At 42.0% G+C, this 18,330-nt stretch overlaps 1 protein-coding gene across 12 annotated transcripts in view; it reads left to right on the forward strand.

Moving 5' to 3' along the window:
- Positions 1–5,229: 5,229 nt before the first annotated feature.
- EFEMP1 (EGF-like fibulin extracellular matrix protein 1) overlaps positions 5,230–18,330 on the forward strand; it is a 70,814-nt gene continuing 57,713 nt past the window's right edge. For 4 of the 12 annotated variants that reach the window (XM_086326799.1, XM_086326806.1, XM_086326805.1 and 1 more), the window contains exons 1-4: positions 5,571–5,657; positions 6,917–7,004; positions 11,126–11,174; positions 11,338–11,739. In XM_086326799.1, the coding sequence (XP_086182925.1) occupies positions 6,921–7,004; positions 11,126–11,174; positions 11,338–11,739 (535 nt within the window). In that variant the 5' untranslated portion in view covers positions 5,571–5,657; positions 6,917–6,920. Of the gene's footprint in view, positions 5,379–5,570; positions 5,722–5,939; positions 6,158–6,853; positions 7,005–11,125; positions 11,175–11,337; positions 11,740–18,330 lie in introns of those variants that run through there. The other 8 variants (XM_086326800.1, XM_086326807.1, XM_086326810.1 and 5 more) reach the window with 4 other exon arrangements.

The raw sequence follows: 18,330 nt of genomic DNA on the forward strand, positions 1-18,330 counted from the left end.
GAAGGTCCGAGAAGGTAAGCAAGATGGGGGGAAGTGAATCTAAGGCAACTGTATTGGAGTGCATGATTAAAATTTTAAATAAGGGATTTTGAGGGGACTATGGGGTGAAGATGAAGCCTAACTGCCTCCACATACTCTGTGAGGTCGAATGGCCCCCTATGGGAGTAGGATGGCCACCAGAGAACACCATGAACTTACAAATAGTGGAAGCAGTCTATACAGTAGTCACAGGAGAGCCAGGACACATGGATCAATATCCATATATTGACTCATGGTTACGGTTAGCTCAAGACCCTCCTACTTGGACAAGGTTCTGTATCCAGAAGGGAAAGGGAAAAATATTAATGGCACAAAAATTGACTGATGATAAAAAAGGAAATTCTACAGGATTTGGACAGGGATGACCTGACTCCTCCCACATACTGGATAATGACGTGCCTGCCTCCCAGTGTTCCACCAGGTCCAGAGGCCGCCTTACTGACCAATCCAGGGCCAGGTGAAGTTCCTGCAGCAGCCACTGCTCTTCCACCAGCTCTCCCAGAGTTCATAGAGCCGCCATTTCGGCAGGCTCCAATCCCAGCAATAGAGACCTCTGGTCAACGCCCCCAGAATTCCACCTCAGCTGAACCTCCTAGATTGTATCCACCTCTCCCAGTAAGTACTGATGGGAAGGGGGAAGAAAACACAGCAATTAGACAGAGGCTATGCTCTGCCAAGGAACAGGGGGAAAGAACCCCACTACAGATGCCCCTCAGAGAGCTACAATAGCCTCCAGTTCAGGACGCAGGGGGCACTGCCATCCGCCCCCTGTAGCCTATTATTACCAGCCATTTTCCTCTACCGATATATTAAACTGGCAGAGACACACTCCACCGTAGCATGGGGGAGCCACAAGCCATGATTAGGCTAATGGAGACTATTTTTCGAACCCACCGCCCTACATAGGATGACATAATCCAACTACTAGTCTCCCTTTTCAGCACTGAGGACAGACACAGGATCCTAACTGAGGCTAGAAAATGGTTACGAGAAATGGTACCTGAGGGTACCACAAACCCGCAGTGGTGGGCAGAACTAGCCACCCCTGATAAGAGGCCCAGTTGGGACTGTAACAGAGAGGAAGGGAGGGGCCACCTGGAGAGATATTGGGTGACTATTTTACAAGGTGTCAAGAAGGGGGCCCAAAAAGCTATGAGTATCACAAAACCCTCCAAAGTGATTCAAAGGGAAAGCGAATCACCCTCTGAGTTCTGCGAAAGACTGTGAGAGGCCTATAGACTTAATATGCCAATGGACCCAGCCAGAGGCTGCTGGGTCTCAGATGGTGGTAAATGCAGCCTTTGTGTCTCCAGCCTACCCTGAAAATGTCAGATGGGGGGACACCCAGTGACTCATGAATTTTTATACATCCCTGAATGCCCAGTACCTTTGTTAGGAAGAGACTTGCTGTCTAAATTGGGGGTACAAGTGACCTTACCCCCCACAAAAGACCCACTGTTCGAGTGGGCTCAACCACCTATCTACTCTTCCTCTCAGTAACCCCTCAAGATGAATGGAGGTTGCACGATCTCCCGGAAGGGACACCGGACAGGCTAAACAGTCAAGAGAGACAGTTAACTCAACAATTCCCTGGGGTCTGCGCAGAAGACAACCCACCCCAGGCTTGCAAAACAAGTCCCACTGGTAATAGAACTCAAACCCAGTACAATTATGTCAGCACCTGCCTTGGGCCTGCCAGACCTTGCTAAGCCATTTACTCTTTATGTGACTGAAAAGGACAAGGTGGCTATGGGAGTGTTGTCCCAGACTATGGGGACATGGGACAGACCAGTGACTTTTCTCTAATCAGCTGGACAATGTTGCCACTGGGTGGCTGGGATGCTTATGTGCAGTTGCTGCAGTTGTCTTACTGGTCCGGGAGGCAACCAAGCGGACTTTGGGCCAAGATTTGTTTGTAAAAGTCCCGTATGAGGTCAACCCTCTCCTGCGAGGGGACCCCCATGAATGGCTGTCAACATCCCGGATTACTCAATACCAGGGACTGTTATGTGAGAACCCCCATGTTACTACTGAGCCTTGTCAGGCCCTGAATCTGGCCACTCTCTTTCTTGTGGGAGAAGGTGGGCCCTCACATGATTGCAAGGAAATATGCCAGCAGACCTGACTTGAGAGACCAGCCAATCCTGGATCCAGATTTGGTCCTGTACACCAATGGCACCAGCCTGGTGAAACAAGGACAATGACTGTCGGGATAGGCAGTAGTCATGGAAGAAACCATCGTTGAGGCTAGCTCTCTGCCATCACACTGGTCCACTCAATAGGCCGAACTATATGCTCTAATCCAGGCCCTCCAGCTGTCAAAAGGTAAGAAGACAAACATTTACACAGACTGCAGGTATGCTTTTGCCACATTACAGGGCTCTGTATAAGGAGAGAGGCCTTTGACAGCCAGTGAAAAAGATATTAAAAATAAGGAAGAAATCAAGGCCCTATTAGATGCTGCCTGGGAACCAGAAAGGGTTGCAGTCATACACTGCTGAGGACGTCAAAAAGAGGATACCCCCCGGGCTCAGGGAATAGACTGGCAGATAAGACCGCTAAACAAGCAGCCAAGGGCTTGTGACAAGTGAAATCCCTATTAAAGCTTCCATTTTGGCGGAGATAACTGAGCTAACGCTAGACTCTCCAAAATACACTGAAGCCCAAAACCAACTAGCCAAAGCAGAAGGGGCCATCAAGACTGAAAAGGGATGGTGGGAATTGCCAAGTGGCAAATTATTGGTACCAGAGGAGCTGGCACCCACTCTGGTAAGCCAAACACACCAAGCGACCCATCTAGGCCATGATAAACTGGAAGAGCTAATTCAAAAATATTTCTTGGTTCCTTGCCTCTCTTCCCTATACAGGACAAACTCTCAGAACTGCATTGCCTGCTCACAGGTCAATGCTGCCTCTTGGCACAGACAGAAACCTCCAAGGATTCAGGTAAAAGGCATGCTGCCGTTTGAACACCTGGAAGTGGACTTCACTGAAAAGAAACCTCACCAATACTACCATTACCTGCTGGTCGTAGTATGTACGTTCTCGGGATGGGTAGAAGCTTTTCCTACCCAGACTGAAAGAGCATCAAAAGTAGCCTGGTGCCTGCTTAGGGAGATAGTTCCCAGATTTGGATTTCCTACCAGCATTGGATCGGACAATGGCCCAGCTTTCATAGCTGATCTAGTATAACAAGTAAGCAAAACTGTAAACATCAAGTGGAAATTACATACAGCATATAGGCCCCAGAGTTCTGGGGTGGTGGAAGGAACCAACCGGACACTTAAAGAGACACTCTCCAAGTGGATCTCAGAGACTGACTGTTCCTGGGTGGACTTGTTTCTGACGGCTCTGCTCAGACTCACGATGACCCCACAGTCCCATGGCTCGTCTCTTCTTTAAGAGCATCTTAAAGAAGAAGAGATGAAGCTCTACAATCAACTGCTGCTACAAGAACTTGCTGGTATCATCTTGAGACAAAACTGTATATGGGAGGCCCCCTCCCATAATAAAACAGGTGTCAACAAATTTGCCTCAGGTAAGAGAAGATGGGATTTCACAGCAGATGGAACAACTGGGTAAGGTAATAAATCAGGTAATGAAGTTTATACAAGAAAGGGTGCCATTCCCCCTTGGGGAACAGATTGACGAATTTGTGCTTGGGGATCAGGTGTGGTCAAGGACTGGAAACACGACTCCTTGGCGGCACATTGGAAGGGTCCATATACTGTTGTTCTAACCACCCCTACGGCAGTTAAAGTTGCAGGTGTCACTCCCTGGATCTATCACACGAGCGTGAAGAGAGCATACCATGCAGACCCAGAGGACACCGAGTGGACTACACAGAAGGACCCCACTGATCCCCATGAACCCAAGAGCATCTTAAAGAAGAAGAAGAGATGAAGCTCTACAATCAACTGCTGCTACAAGGACTTGCTGGTATCATCTTGAGACTAACCATAGTTTCAGTACAGAGAGGGACTGGTGCTATAGTTAAAGTTGAATGTTGTGCATACATTCCTGATTTATCTGGCTATGTATCAGCCACCCTAGATGACATGAAAGGTCAGTTAAAAGTTATGTCTGATGATAATCTTCCTTTTGGACTTCGGTCCTATCTTGGATGAAGGGTGATTGGTGGAAAACTATATTTACCATTGTTATAGTTGCCTTGATAGTTCTGCCTTGTGAACTCTTTATTTTACAATGTATTATGAACTTTGTAACCCAAAGGTTGATGTCGTTCTCCCAAATTGGAGGTCAGAGAGTCAGGGCGCAATATATCCCTATGAATGATGCTCATATGAGTTAAGAGCATCAAGAAAAGGGAATGAAGGAGGAAACAGACAGAACAGGCTCCATCTTGAAAGCAGGACTCCATCTTGGGCTGGATTGTGGACTTTGAGCTATATGCCCAGTATCTATGGAAATGATATACCAACTGGAAAACCAGGCCCACTGGATGGAAGAGCCCCAGGGCTCGTACCTAGACTCTCTGTTGCCTAAAAGAATACCCTAATTATCTGTGTAACTGAATAGAATCATAACTACTATTATGCTTTTTGGGTATGACCACAGGCCTATTGATAATTGTCCACTGTTAACTACCTAGCAGAGAAGGCAATGGCACCCCACTCCAGTACTCTTGCCTGGAAAATCCCATGGATGGAGGAGCCTGGTAGGCTGCAGTCCATGGGGTCGCTAAGAGTTGGACATGACTAAGCGACTTCACTTTCACTTCACTAACTACCTAGGCTTAAGGCATATGAATCACAGGTTAACTTTGTATCTTTCTTTTCCTTTGTTCAGACTACTTTCAGGGAATTGGGGGAAGTGGATTTGGGTACATACTCTTAGGGTATAGAAGGTTTTCAGAAAAACTGGTCAAGGTCCTTGGCTAAGAGGAGACTCTGCCTTGGGCCCACCAGTGTAACAAACAGCATTCCACTATCTGCATTGTCCTTCTGAGTGAGTTTGTTTCCCGGAACGCATGGCTACAACATTATGAATGCTCTTTTTCTATATTTTAGGAAGTAGACACTCCCCTATCCCCTCCTCCCACCAAAAAAAAAAAAACAAACATATCTTAAAGAAAAGGCGAAAGAACTAGTCCTATAAATGGGGTTCATTTACTTTCCTAGGATTCACTTTTTTTTTTTTTTTTTTAAGCAATTTCTCAGGACGCTCGCAAGCTCTCTAGGAGAGCAGTTTTCCACTCCGCGGGGCACGAGAAATTGCCTGGGAGGCTGGAGCATCACCAAGGCCTATTCATATCCCAAACATCACATGCCAAACGTGCCATCTTCTGCCTAGAGTTCCGGCGCGTCTGGGAACTAAGGGTGAGGGGCTGGGAGGGGCGGGCAGGCGCCCTCGGAGGTAGGGGCGCAGACCCAGCTGCGCAGCGCGCCCTCCCCTCTGGGTTTGCTGCGCTCAGCTCAGCCCTTGCGCCTCCCTCAGCTCTCTCCTCCGCCCCCCTTCGCCCTCCCCTTTCCCTCCTTTTCTCCTCCTCCTCCTGCCGCCGCGCCGCTGCCAGACCTCGCCAGTTCAGACCCACGGGGCTGCCCTCCCCTGCGCTCTCCCCTCGCTGCCTGGGCCCGGAGCGCAGCGCGGCCGCGCAGGTAGGAACCCCGGAGCGGGGGTCACACCAGCGCACCCCGTGCCCGCGTGGCCGCGCGCTGAGGAGTAAGTGGGGTGACTTGAGGGGTGCAGTGGACCTGAGAACTGCCCCCACACAGTGCAGGATCTTTCAGGCAGAGAGGGAGGTGGAGGTGTGAGGTCTCGGAATGCGATCTGTCAGGATGTGCGAGCATTAGGTGACATCTGTTTGGATGGGCATGTGTGTGCGTGCCGACAATCAACCGACAGGGCTTTGCCCGCAAACGAAGTTTTGAAACTTTCAGGGGGCCAGTGTGTGAGATTTAAGCCGCACCTGGATTTCACCGGAACTGGTTAGAAGCTGGAGCACTAAGCAGCTCCCCAGAGACAGCCGCCTGTTAACATACTTTTAAGAAAGGGGACCTCGCCTCCCTGAGGACGCCTGGCCGGCCGCCCTGAAACTGGTACTTCGGGCTGCGGTGTGGTTCCCCAGTTCTGGCCTTAGGGAGACCGGATCCTGAAGGTAGCATTTCGGGGACCGAGACACCCGTAAGGCGCGAGGGAACTAGACGCTTGGGCTGCTCCTCTACACCACCTGGGGCTTTTAAACAAAGCTGCTCACAGAGAACGCGTGGAAATGCCACTTGGAGAGTTTGCGCTGGGGAATGTGAGGAGTTCTGAAGGGCAGGTATTTTACTATGGGAGGAGATTGCTCCGGAGTTTCGCTGTGGTATTTTGTTTAAAAAAAAAAAAAAAAGCCAAGATAATTCATATTGGTTCACAAGTTTTTCTGCTGAACTTTGCAAGGAACTTAATGAGCGACTGATCTGATCTGATAACTAGCTGGAGGTGAGCTTATAGGGAAAGCCTTAACGTTCAAAGGAATATGAGATTTGCTGCCCCACTTCCACCCTCGGAAAAAAAATGCACCGTCACCTTTGAAATTAATTACCCTGTATTCTTTCTCTTTCACCCCCTTTCTCGAGCCTATTGTAGGTGCAGTGTAAATTGCTTACCTTACAGCTTTTGTGTATATTCGTAGCCGGACAGTGTAAATCGAAATGTAATTCTGCAGCCGTCTTCAGCCTTTGGTGTCCCGTTTGGCCAAGGGAAAGTTGAGGAGGGGGTGGGGAGATGAGAAGTAGATTAGAAGAAGTTGTGTATGAAGGAGCCTCAGCTTTCTCCACCTTCTCTACCTTGCTTGCTTGTTACTTTACAGCTGAAGTTTTATTTTCCTCCGCTGCGGATGCTAAGCATCGGTTTGTACTGTGTTTTATTTGAGATTCATGATGTTGAAAGCCCTTTTCCTAACTATGCTGACTCTGGCGTTGGTCAAGTCACAGGACACTGAAGAAACCATCACGTACACGGTAAGGGGTGATGGAATTTGAGATAACTGCAGTTCAGTGGGATTCTGTGGCACAAGGGAGACTTTATCCAGTCCTGCCAGTCTATGTGGGCTATTCTCTGCAGAGGGTAATAAATTAAACCAGCGTTAACAAGGTTCACGTTTAAGATATGTTGTAAATAGCCTGTCCTTTCAAAAGTTCATTTAGATCCCCATTTGAGATAGGGACCAAAATGTAAGGATTTATGCAAGGCCAAAAAGGGAAACTCCTTTAAAACAAAAATCAAAGTAAGCTACATGTTTATGAAACATTCAGCATATTAATGAGTATAAGTCTTTGGAAAACATGAATTACTATATACATGCAGATAAAACCAGAACTCAAGGAGTAAGACTCAAATAGGAATGTTAAATATCATAAAAGCCCTTCACCTCATTTGTGCATGTGACTTATGTTCTCATGTAAGTGGATTTTCTCGACTTTATAAAGGCTATTATTCACTTACAATCCAACTGATAGCTCATATAAATGCCACTCAGATAGACATGTGTTACCAGGATGCAGTATTTGGTAAAATGCATTGTGTGAAATTTGGTTTTGTATTTTCTGATTAGCATATCTGATATTTCCAAGTAATCTTTATTAATTAGCTAATTGTATGAGTCAATCAACATTGAATAAAGTATTGAAAATATCATCATCTAACCACCCCTCCCCACCACTGCCCAGAATGGATGGTGAGAACAGAGCAGTGCTTGCCTCACTTCTGGTGAGTTTGTTTGCACCTCTGTTTTGTGTTTTCTAGTCTTTAATCAGTATTTTGAGGCAAATGACATTTGTCCTGGATCAGAATATGAAAACCATATTTTTCTACTTGCTCCCAACTTAAAATTAAGTAATCTTACTCAAAAGAATTTCGAAGATTTTTGAAAATAAAACTCTAAAAGTGAGCTAATGTTAATTACTGATAATAAACATTATCTCACTTTTTGATACCGTATTATCCCTAGAATGTTAGTATTCATCTGGCAAATGTTCCTTGTTGTCCAGATCAACTATAAATCAAATGGGGTTTAGTATAAATATTTTGTTAACTTAATGGTAAATGTAGTTGCTTCCTCTGCTGAAGATAAATAAAGCAAGAGAAATGAATACATGTGTTGTTTATCTTCAGATGAAATTGTTTTGTTCTTTGGGCTAAACTTACTACCTTCTTAGGGAGTTAAAATTAAATTAGCTACCCCCTTTTATATTCATGTAATAATAGATTTTATTGCTTTTACAACTGCTTATCTTGTACTCCCTTCCCTTTGCTAATCACCTAAACCTTACTCATCTTTGGCAGAGAAAGTTCCCTGTGGTTTAGACACTGTAGTTTTAAGACTGCTAACTAGGGTTCACCATTTATACCAGGTTTCTCAGATATGGCACCCTTTCTGTGCCAAGATTAAATCTATTCTCTTTTAAACTGTATATGGCTATTAGTTCATGGTTAAAGGACAAGATGTAACTATTTTTTTAGTAACTCCCTATGGAGACACTATCTCTTTTCATTCTCATAGCAAAGTATGAGCTAAGTGGCATGCTCTTACTTCTAGTAGAACTAAAGATCAGAGAGGTATCTAAATTAAGACTACACAGCCAGTAAGTGGTGAAACTAAATTCAGTCTAGGCTTGTTTAATTGTGATCCATATTGAATGTCCTGGAACTGAAGACCTAAAACAAACTGCAAGTCTCCTCTATTTAGCATACAAATTTATCAAGTGAACTGCCATTCTGCCTGGCTTGAATGATACCTTTCAGAAGGATGGGATCATATCCACAAGATAGCTTCATATTCTCCTTTCATATTAAAGATAGGATCCATTCACTTATGTATTCGTCATGTACCTGCCTTGTGCATAAGCAATTCTCATCACTATCAAAAGAATTCAAGCTTATTTGTTTACTAAAAAATTTCAGACCTTAACCTTGGGGAATTTACCTTGAGAAAAGTACTGTTGAAAAGTACAAAGTATTATGCAGCTTATACATGTTGCTAAAGAAATACAAAAGCAGAGGTAATTAATGTTCATACTGGCAACCCACTCTATTATTCTTGCCTGGAGAATCCCATGGACAGAGGAGCCTGGTGGGCTACCGTCCACAGGGTTGCAAAGGTTTGGATACAACTGAAGCGACTTAGCACGTGCTGCCTTCAATAAGCGACTGGCTTATTGAAGGAGTTAGAACTTGCTGCTACTTCTTGAAGGAAGTGAGGACTTTGAATTATTCTAGAAAGCCTGAAGAGGCACCTGAATCAGAAAAGGTGGCATAATCAAAGACTAGAAGGGAACATAACCAAGTCAAGATCAGGAGGTGACAAGGAGCTGGGTGGTGTGGAGAACCTAAAGATGGTAATAGTGGAAGATGAGGGGTCCACAGGCCCCTGTGAGCTCTTAGATGGGGGAGCAGTGTAACCAAGAGAGCAAAGAAAGGTTATCATAGAGGCTTGTGTGCAGAATGCAGTGATATGGAGACCAGCTAAGGAGATTTGCCTTCTCATGAAGTCAGGAAGGCTTACACCAACATGGGAGATATAAAAATGGACGCAAAAACAGCAGAGCTTGAAGGAAAATGATGGAAAAGTTGATGTTAAAATTGTTATTCTGGTTCCTGAGAAATGTGGTATAGTGCCTTGGACAGTGTTGGTAAAAGTAGAAGCGTTAGTTTGGGAAATAAAATGAGTTTAGTTTTCACCTTATTGTCTCGGAAGTCAGTAAAATATCTAAACTCATCTCTGTCTCCAATCAGCTATTTATTTGCCAAGCATCTGTTGTTTGCCAAGCAACTCTTGGCTCTTATGGAAGAATTTAAGTTTATTTGTTTGTTTATTCTACTTTTGCTTAATCCTTCCTGAAACCTCTTCCTCAAATCTGCATGTGATCAGATGTTTTCTTGAGCTTAAGAATTCTTCAGAGGCCTCATCACTTAGACCAGCATGTCTCAAGAAGTAGCCCATAGATAACTTGTATCAAAATCACCTGAAATGCTTGTTAGGAATTCAGATTCCATGCCCCCTACCTGACCTACAGTGTCAGAGCCTTTGGTTGGTCCCAGGAATCTCATTTTAACAAGCACCAGACTGATTCTTAAGCATAATAAAGCTTGAGATTCACTGACCGAATTCAGTTCCCACTTGGCCTTTCCAGAGAAAGGCTTCCCAGGTTTGGCCCTGCCTACCTCTCTTATCTCACTCCATCCACCCAGGACTACTGGTAGCTCCTTCCAGCTTTGCACCTTTGCTTATGTGGTCCCTCATCCTAGACTTACCACATCTCTCTGGAAAAAAATCCAACTCACTTGTAGCTTCGCCCATAAAGCCCTCCTTTCCACCCTGTCATGCCCTACCCACAGTCCTGAACAGAGTCCATCACTCCTTCCACAGGTGAATTTGTCTCACGACACCTGACATCTTGCTTCAACTAATCTACCTGTCTGTCTCCTCTTCAGGCCTGCGAGCTGCCTGAGAATAGGAACAAGATCTTAATCATCTTTGCTTTCCCAGGGACTAGGATGGTGCCTGGTGTGAAAGGGTACTTGACAGATGGTTCTGTCAGTGAGTGAACTAGAGAGGACCTTTAGAAACTGAAGCTGGGAGGCAGGCCATGGTATGAGAAGACAGATCAGGACTTAACTGAATAGGAATGATAAGGAAAGTCAGGTGCTGGACTGTTCTAAGAGGATTTAGAGAGAGGGAATAGTCAAGGGCTGAATAAAAGAACTCAGTTGGATTTTTTTTTTTTTTTGTAAAATTTATAATGTGGAAGAAGGGTCAAGTAAAGCAAAAAAAAGAGAGAGAGAGAGAGAGATTACAGAATATTAGTATCAAGACAGAAAGGAATTCCAAGATGGTTATGGGCAACTGGATCCAATGGAAATGCAACAAAAGACCTGAGACAGGTGGTGATTGAGAAGAGATCCCTGAAGCAGTCCAGTGCCCAGATGTATCTTTTTTAAAAAGCTACAGAATGTTAAACTACCCATCTCATCATCTATGTGGGACTCTAGTACCAAGACTATTGCCATAAATATGAAGCTTTTAGAGTGACTTCTTTGAGAGTGGATACTCAATTAATTGTCTCCTGGCTCCTCTTCACAGCAATGCACAGATGGATATGAGTGGGATCCTGTAAGACAGCAGTGCAAAGGTGAGCCAGCTTCAAAGACTTCCCATCTGATCATAGCTCTCTGTCCCCATCTAGTATGTCCTTCATGCCCCACCTGTATTATACCCAAAAGGTGTAAGCATGTGTTTACATGTTCGGTTTCCCCTGTAAGAAGATTCCTGACTTATTTTATTACTCACCACAGATATTGATGAATGTGACATTGTCCCAGATGCTTGCAAAGGTGGAATGAAATGTGTCAACCACTATGGAGGATACCTCTGCCTTCCTAAAACAGCCCAGATTATTGTCAACAATGAGCAACCTCAGCAAGAAACACCAGCAGCTGAAGGTGCGGGTGCAGCTGCAAATGCAGCCGCGACCTCTAGTACAGGCACTGGGGGTGTAGCAGCCACTGGTGTCGCTGCCAGTGGAGTGGTGCCTGGGGGTGGTTTTGTCGCCAGTGCTGCTGCTGAAGTGCAGACTGGCCGAAATAACTTTGTCACCCGGCGGAACCCAGCTGACCCTCAGCGCATTCCCATCAACCCTTCTCACCGGATCCAGTGTGCAACAGGCTATGAGCAGAGTGAGCATAACGTGTGCCAAGGTAAGCTTGACTTTCTATGCTAATGAGAAAGTTCTTGCCCAAGTGCACCTTGTGGTGAGAAAGACAACAGCTCTCATTTATTGAGAGCTTCCCCCTTGCCATTCTTTGTGCTAAGGGCTTTGCCTGCGTTATCATATTCAATCATCACAAAAATCATAAAAGGTAGTTGCTGCCCGTGTCGTCATCATTTTACACATGAGGAAACTCTGTCTCAGAGAGGTCACCAATGGTTCTCAACCTTAGCTGCACATATTTAGAGTCACTTGGGAGCCTTTAAAACTTCTCCATGTCCAAACCACACCCCAGCCCAATTAAATAACACTCTCTGGGGGTGGGTTCCAGGAATCAGTATTTTTTTTAAGCTCCCCAAGTGGTTCCAGTGTGCAGCCAAGTTTAAGATCCAGGGGTCACACAGGTGGTGAGTGCAGAGCCAGCCTTCAAACCCAGACAGATGGGGCTAGAGTCACAGCTGTCAAAAGGAGCAGTCAAATTATTCATTTGGAATTTGAAATTGTGCTGTCAAGCTACTCCACAAAGGCCCCCTTTAAGGTCTCTTAATTGAACTTAACAGTGACTTGTTTTCCTCACTGAGGAATAAAGAAATGGGACTTCTGCTTCTCATTACCTTTGAAGGAGTCTTCCCCCACTCACACTTATATCTATTCTTAAGCTCTCATTTGAGCACATTTCACTTATATCACTTGCACCATGGCACCATCTGCCTGGGTTTTTCTGTTTATTCTCACAAAGAATACACATCCGGTAGACTCATGCTAGCAAACTGATAAGAATCTTGGGCTTTGAAGACGTGTAGCATATGAACTAACTGGACTGTGCTAAGGGATTTTGTTCCTCTTTGCCTACTTAGCAAACCCTTTTAGATCTGCCTGATGTGGCCATAGAAGCTTCAGACTACTTTTTCACTGCCAGGTGCTGGCTGGGTACACCCCATATACACCATAAGTGCCTTGTACACACTGGCCAATAGGAAGGGCCCAGGAGTTCTTATCTTCTACTTACATAAGTGAAGAAGAGAGCACCTTCCTCCCTCAACACAGAAGGGTTCAACTGGGGTCACCTAGCTGCTATATTAAGTGAAAGAAGCATCTTTTGGACTTCTAGGATGCTGCCCCTTATTCACGAGTGTTGAGTTTTATCTTCTGTATAAAAATATAGTAGATTTTAAATGGTTTATAGATGAAGTAAGGAAACCTATCAGGCTCTGACTTTTATTATTTTATATTTTGCATTCAAATTTTCAGTATCCCACATCAAGAGCTAAGCCATGCTGTGATGGTGTCACTTTTCAGAGTGCCTATCTTATTAGCATCTGTTTTGTGTTACTGTCATGAGTCAGAATTCCAATATTGATGATGAATGCTTCAGCATCTGCTTGATATTCAGATATTTAATATAAGGATTATGTCAAAGAGATAACCTCATGAGGTTATTTATATATATATATATAAATAAATAAAAATATATTTACAAATAAATATATATTTATATATGTATGGTATGTGTATTTGACTGAATATTGGTTTAAAAATACCTTGAATTTATTTAAAATACCAACTTTTAATTGCATTATTTAAATATATAATTATATTGGAAGGTTTGGTGGTATTTTTCCTGAAACTGAAAAGGTTTGGTGAAAGTTTTAAAGTATTGACTTACATATTAAATTATTTTTTATACTTCGGACATATGTTTGAATGGTACTTAGGAGGGAAAAAAAGCAGGTAAATTCATTTATCAGAAACTACAAACTAATTTATGATCCATCATTGACAGCTGTGGTTGAAAGCAAGAAGAATGCCTAGAATCAAATGAAGTTCTAGAATAAAACATATTCAGGATTTACAACATGCATTGGTTACAGTAAAAACTGTATAATAAAAAGTGAATAATAAAAATGAAATCCTATTTAATCTTTCTTAAACAAAGATTTAGACTACCTTACAAAGTAAGGTCTTTTCTTCTTTGGGAATTTCTTTTTCAGTTATAAGCTAAAACTCTTAAATGCTTATGATAGATGCTAAATACATATTCATTGATTGTGTGCACATGAGGCATTTCCAACCCAAACTGTTTTGCATAATTCAACCAATTTCTACAATTTGCGATTGGGGGGGGTCTGTATCATTAAAAGCAGGGTTAAAAGTTTTTTTGGATGACTTAAGGCTTAAGTTGGATTTCTTCCCATCACACACTTTTGCAAAGTGCCCATAAATGTGAATTTACTTAATTGTTGATAAAAGGGGGTTATTTCATATGATAACAACAGGATAATCTGTCTAGGGAATCTAACATAAGTCGAGTCACACTTGTGCCCGTTTATTATTGAGCTGATCAAACATGCAGTCCAGCTTCTTCTAATTGCCTACAGATGTATGACATTCTCATTCCAGGCCAGCAGCACAAAATAATGTTTTATAACCAATGTGAAAGTGTAGGGACTTCTGCTTAAAACAATAATGTGCTCCAAGGACCTGACAATATTACTGACATCATTGTAGAGTTTGAGGAACTTTCTGTTTTAATAAAGATCTCCATTCTCCTTTTAAATGTTGCGTACTTATGACCAGTAATCCAAACACATTTACCATGATTGCTGGATCAGAATAAATGAATGCCTTAGATGAGTCATATTTTTGCCATAAAATTATTTCTTTTTTCCACATATATTTTTCAACAGGTACAGTTTATCATTATATAACTTAAAGCTGAGGACATTTTTAATGTAATGACTGAAATCTGAACTGTATTTCAGTGTTAGTCAATTTTGCCTTTGCATGCACTATTATCAATCACAGTTGGCACTTAATAAGTTAAATACCACTAGATATTTTAAAATATTTTCTATTTTAGGGACTTCCCTGGTGGTCCAGTTAAGACTCTGCACTTCCAATGCAGAGGGACAAGAGTTCAATCCCTGGTCAAGGAACTAAGATATCTCATGCCACGTGTAGTGTGGCCAAAAATAAAAAAGTAAATAAATAAATGTATTCTATTTTGTAAGTATATTTTTAACCAGCTTTCCATGTTTTAACATTTTTAGTCAAAACATGATTATTTAACCTTTATTCATCTATTTGTCCAGGTTTTTTTCAATTTTATGCAAAACCAAAGGGTTTAAAACATAACATCCAAATATCAATTCACAGTAAGCATTTTTTTCCAGGTAATTTTTACCAAATGAGCATGATACTGGGGAAGTCATTCACACTGAGAATTTCAAATGACAGGTTGCATCTTTCAGTTCAGTTCAGTCGCTCAGTGGTGTCCGACTCTTTGCAACCCCACGAATCGCAGCACGCCAGGCCTCCCTGTCCATCACCAACTCCCGGAGTTCACCCAAACTCATGTCCATCGAGTCAGTGTTTTCATCCAGCCATCTCATCCTCTGTCATCCCCTTCTCCTCCTGCCCCCAATCCCTCCCAGCATCAGGGTCTTTTCCAATGAGTCAACTCTTCACATGGAGTGGCCAAAGTATTGGAGTTTCAGCTTTAGAATCAGTCCGTCCAATGAACACCCAGGACTGATCTCCTTTAGGATGGACTGGTTGGACCTCCTTGCAGTCCAAGGGGCTCTCAAGAGTCTTCTCCAACATCACAGTTCAAAAGCATCAATTCTTTGGTGCTCAGCTTCCTTCACAGTCCAACTCTGACATCCATACATGACCACTGGAAAAACCGTAGCCTTGACTAGATGGACCTTTGTTGGCAAAGTAATGTCTCTGCTTTTTAATATGAAATCTAGGTTGGTCATAACTTTCCTTCCAAGGAGTAAGCATCTTTTAATTTCATGGCTGCAGTCACCATCTGCAGTGATTTTGGAGCCCAAAAAAATAAAGTCTGACACTGTCTCCACTGTTTCCCCATCTATTTCCCATGAAGTGATGGGACCTGATGCCATGATCTTAGTTTTCTGAATGTTGGCAGCTATCAAGTTTCATGAAGATCATTTCAGTGTCAGATACCTGGAGTCATGTAAAAATTAAGCTTTAGAAATTAATTATTTTTCCATGAAATATCATCCACCTCAAAGACAACAGATATTCATCTGTTCCAAAAGGAAGTTGGATCTTTAGTGCATAGTCACTATGTAATCTTCAAAGGATATGGAGTTAGAAAACACTAGTTCAAGTTGAGAAAGAATTTTTTTTACCATATATAATGTTCTAAGAGCCCCATTCTTGTAGGGGAAAAAATAAGAGAAATATGAAAACCAATTGCCCAATTGAAAGGAATTTGTCCACTTAATTAAACTTTCAAAAATTAAATGTAGAATATTTTGAATGGCTGGTAATTAAATCATTACTAAACTCAGCCAGGGTTTGCAAGTATCATTACTTACTTGCTAAAGAAACCATGCCATTAGAAAATGAACTTGATACAAATGTCTAATAAAGCTGATTGTGGAGTCAAATCCAGAGTGCAATTCCTGGCTTGTATTATATAAGGTATAACTGAAAGATGTGAAAACATATCCTGGGGTTTCCAACCATCTCTGTCTACCCAAGACTGTCCTAAAAACTAAATGTCCCACTTCCCTGGAAATGCCTCAGTCCTGGAGAAATGGCATTGTTGAGCACCTCAGGAAACCCCCAATAACCAAATGTTCTGCACACCACAGCCAACAGTGGGAAAGTTTCAGTGTGAAAGCCACTTTTTCAGGTTAAGGCATTGTTTGTCCAGTAAGTAAGTTTGTCCAGTTTTTTCAATTTGTTTTAAACTTTGAAAAACTATATTTCATTGATCTTTATGTACCTGGACAGAGCCTTTCTTTGCAGTTGTCAGGATTCTGCCCGTTTGTCAATTTCCACATTGTTCTAGATTGCATGTGGAGGATACCTAGACATTAGCACCTACATACTTGGATACATGTCATAATCTTTCCTCATTTCCACTGGGAAAAATTTTACCACTCAGCTGAATTAAAAACCATACTTCAACTACAAACTTTTGTTTGCCAAATTTCTTTTTTCAGTTTTAGCTGTATTTTCAATGATTTTATTTGATTTCTGTTATTATTACCTATGATGCAGGAGCAACTAAAAAGCTAAAAAGAGAAATATACTGCCTTTTGTAAAGCCTAAAGGAATTAAGAAATTATATTTAGGGTTAAAAAGCTCCACACTCTTGGAGACCATATATTATCCTCTGCACATTTCTTTATAAACATAACTAAAGTAGTATTTTGAAAAGGAAAAAAGTTATTATCTATACAACTACTTTAAGAAAGAGAAATTTGAACACATAGACAGTCTCAGATGTTAGGGACATCTCTTGTTGGCTTCTTTCATTTGAAACTTAAATGATATCATATCCAAAAAAGGATTTATAAATTACAGTGTAATCAAGTAGCTTAGCATACTTGGCATTGTCATTACCAAGCAACTTTCAAATACTAGCCTTTCGTTGATCCTTACTACTGTCATTAGGGTCTCTGGTTGCTCCGGTTAGTTTTGTGAAGAAGTGCCTAATTTTTGTTATATATAATTATACAGCCCAGCAAAGAGCTTTGATCCAGAAAATAGATATTTTGCAAAAAGAAGACTATAATTGAGTAAATTATTATATTAACAGAAAAGAAATATTTTAAGCAGAATGTAAAATAGGTATTTCACCTACTAATAGTTTATTGTGTTTAGTTGTTAATTATCTTTGAGTATCTTAAAATTCTCTAAGGCCATGTAAATAGGAGTTGAGTTTATAGGGAAAACTTAATTACTTTTTAAATAATCTGATGCCATATAATTGCATTGATTTCCTCCTGAAAAATCTAGCATTGTTTCATTATTTACGTCTCCAAACACTATAGTCATCAAATTTCAGTTAATTTAAGACCCATTTTAATACACATTTGTAAATAATATGTACATCTTTGTGATTCATGCATAGTCAGAAAATTCCTTCATAAAAATTGAATGATAGTTACTTAAGGTAGAAGGATGGAAGATAGCGATATGATCACACTTCTGCCACAAAAGACCAAGTTATATAACTATTTAACTCAATGATTTTCTAAATGTGATTTCCAGACCAGAAACATTAGCATCATCCAGTAACTTATTAGAAATGCAAAATCATGGGCCCCATCAGAACTATTGAATTGGAAACTCTAAGGATGGGGCTCAGCAATCTGTGTCTTAACAATCCTATGATTTTGATCCCTACTCAAGTATGAGAACCAATGGCCTAACATAATTTTAACCTCAGGAAGTTGCATTCAGTTGTAAAAATCAAAGGGTGGAGTCAGAATACTTTATGTGGGATATGGGAAGTAATGAAGAGAAAACATCAAAAATACTTTCTGCTTGTGGGACAGAATAATATGTCTACTTCTCATCACCAGTGCCCTCATCCCCAAATATGATTGGCCATGAGTCCTGGTTAGGACTGTATTCCTGAACCAAGAGCATATATGTGCAATCTAGAGGAAAGGGGGACATCTTAACAAGAATACCAGAGGTCTTTCACCTCTCCATGAAGCCTGCAAGTGTGAAATATTATGATGCTGTCCTGTGCTCAGTCCCTCAGTCGTGTCCGACTCTTTGTGACCCCAACGACTGTAGCCCACCAGGC

This window comes from Bos grunniens, chromosome 11, assembly GCF_055505025.1.
Source record: "Bos grunniens cultivar Pamir isolate PY7600 chromosome 11, Bosgru_T2T1.0, whole genome shotgun sequence".
In the NCBI taxonomy this organism is placed as follows: Eukaryota; Metazoa; Chordata; class Mammalia; order Artiodactyla; family Bovidae; genus Bos; species Bos grunniens.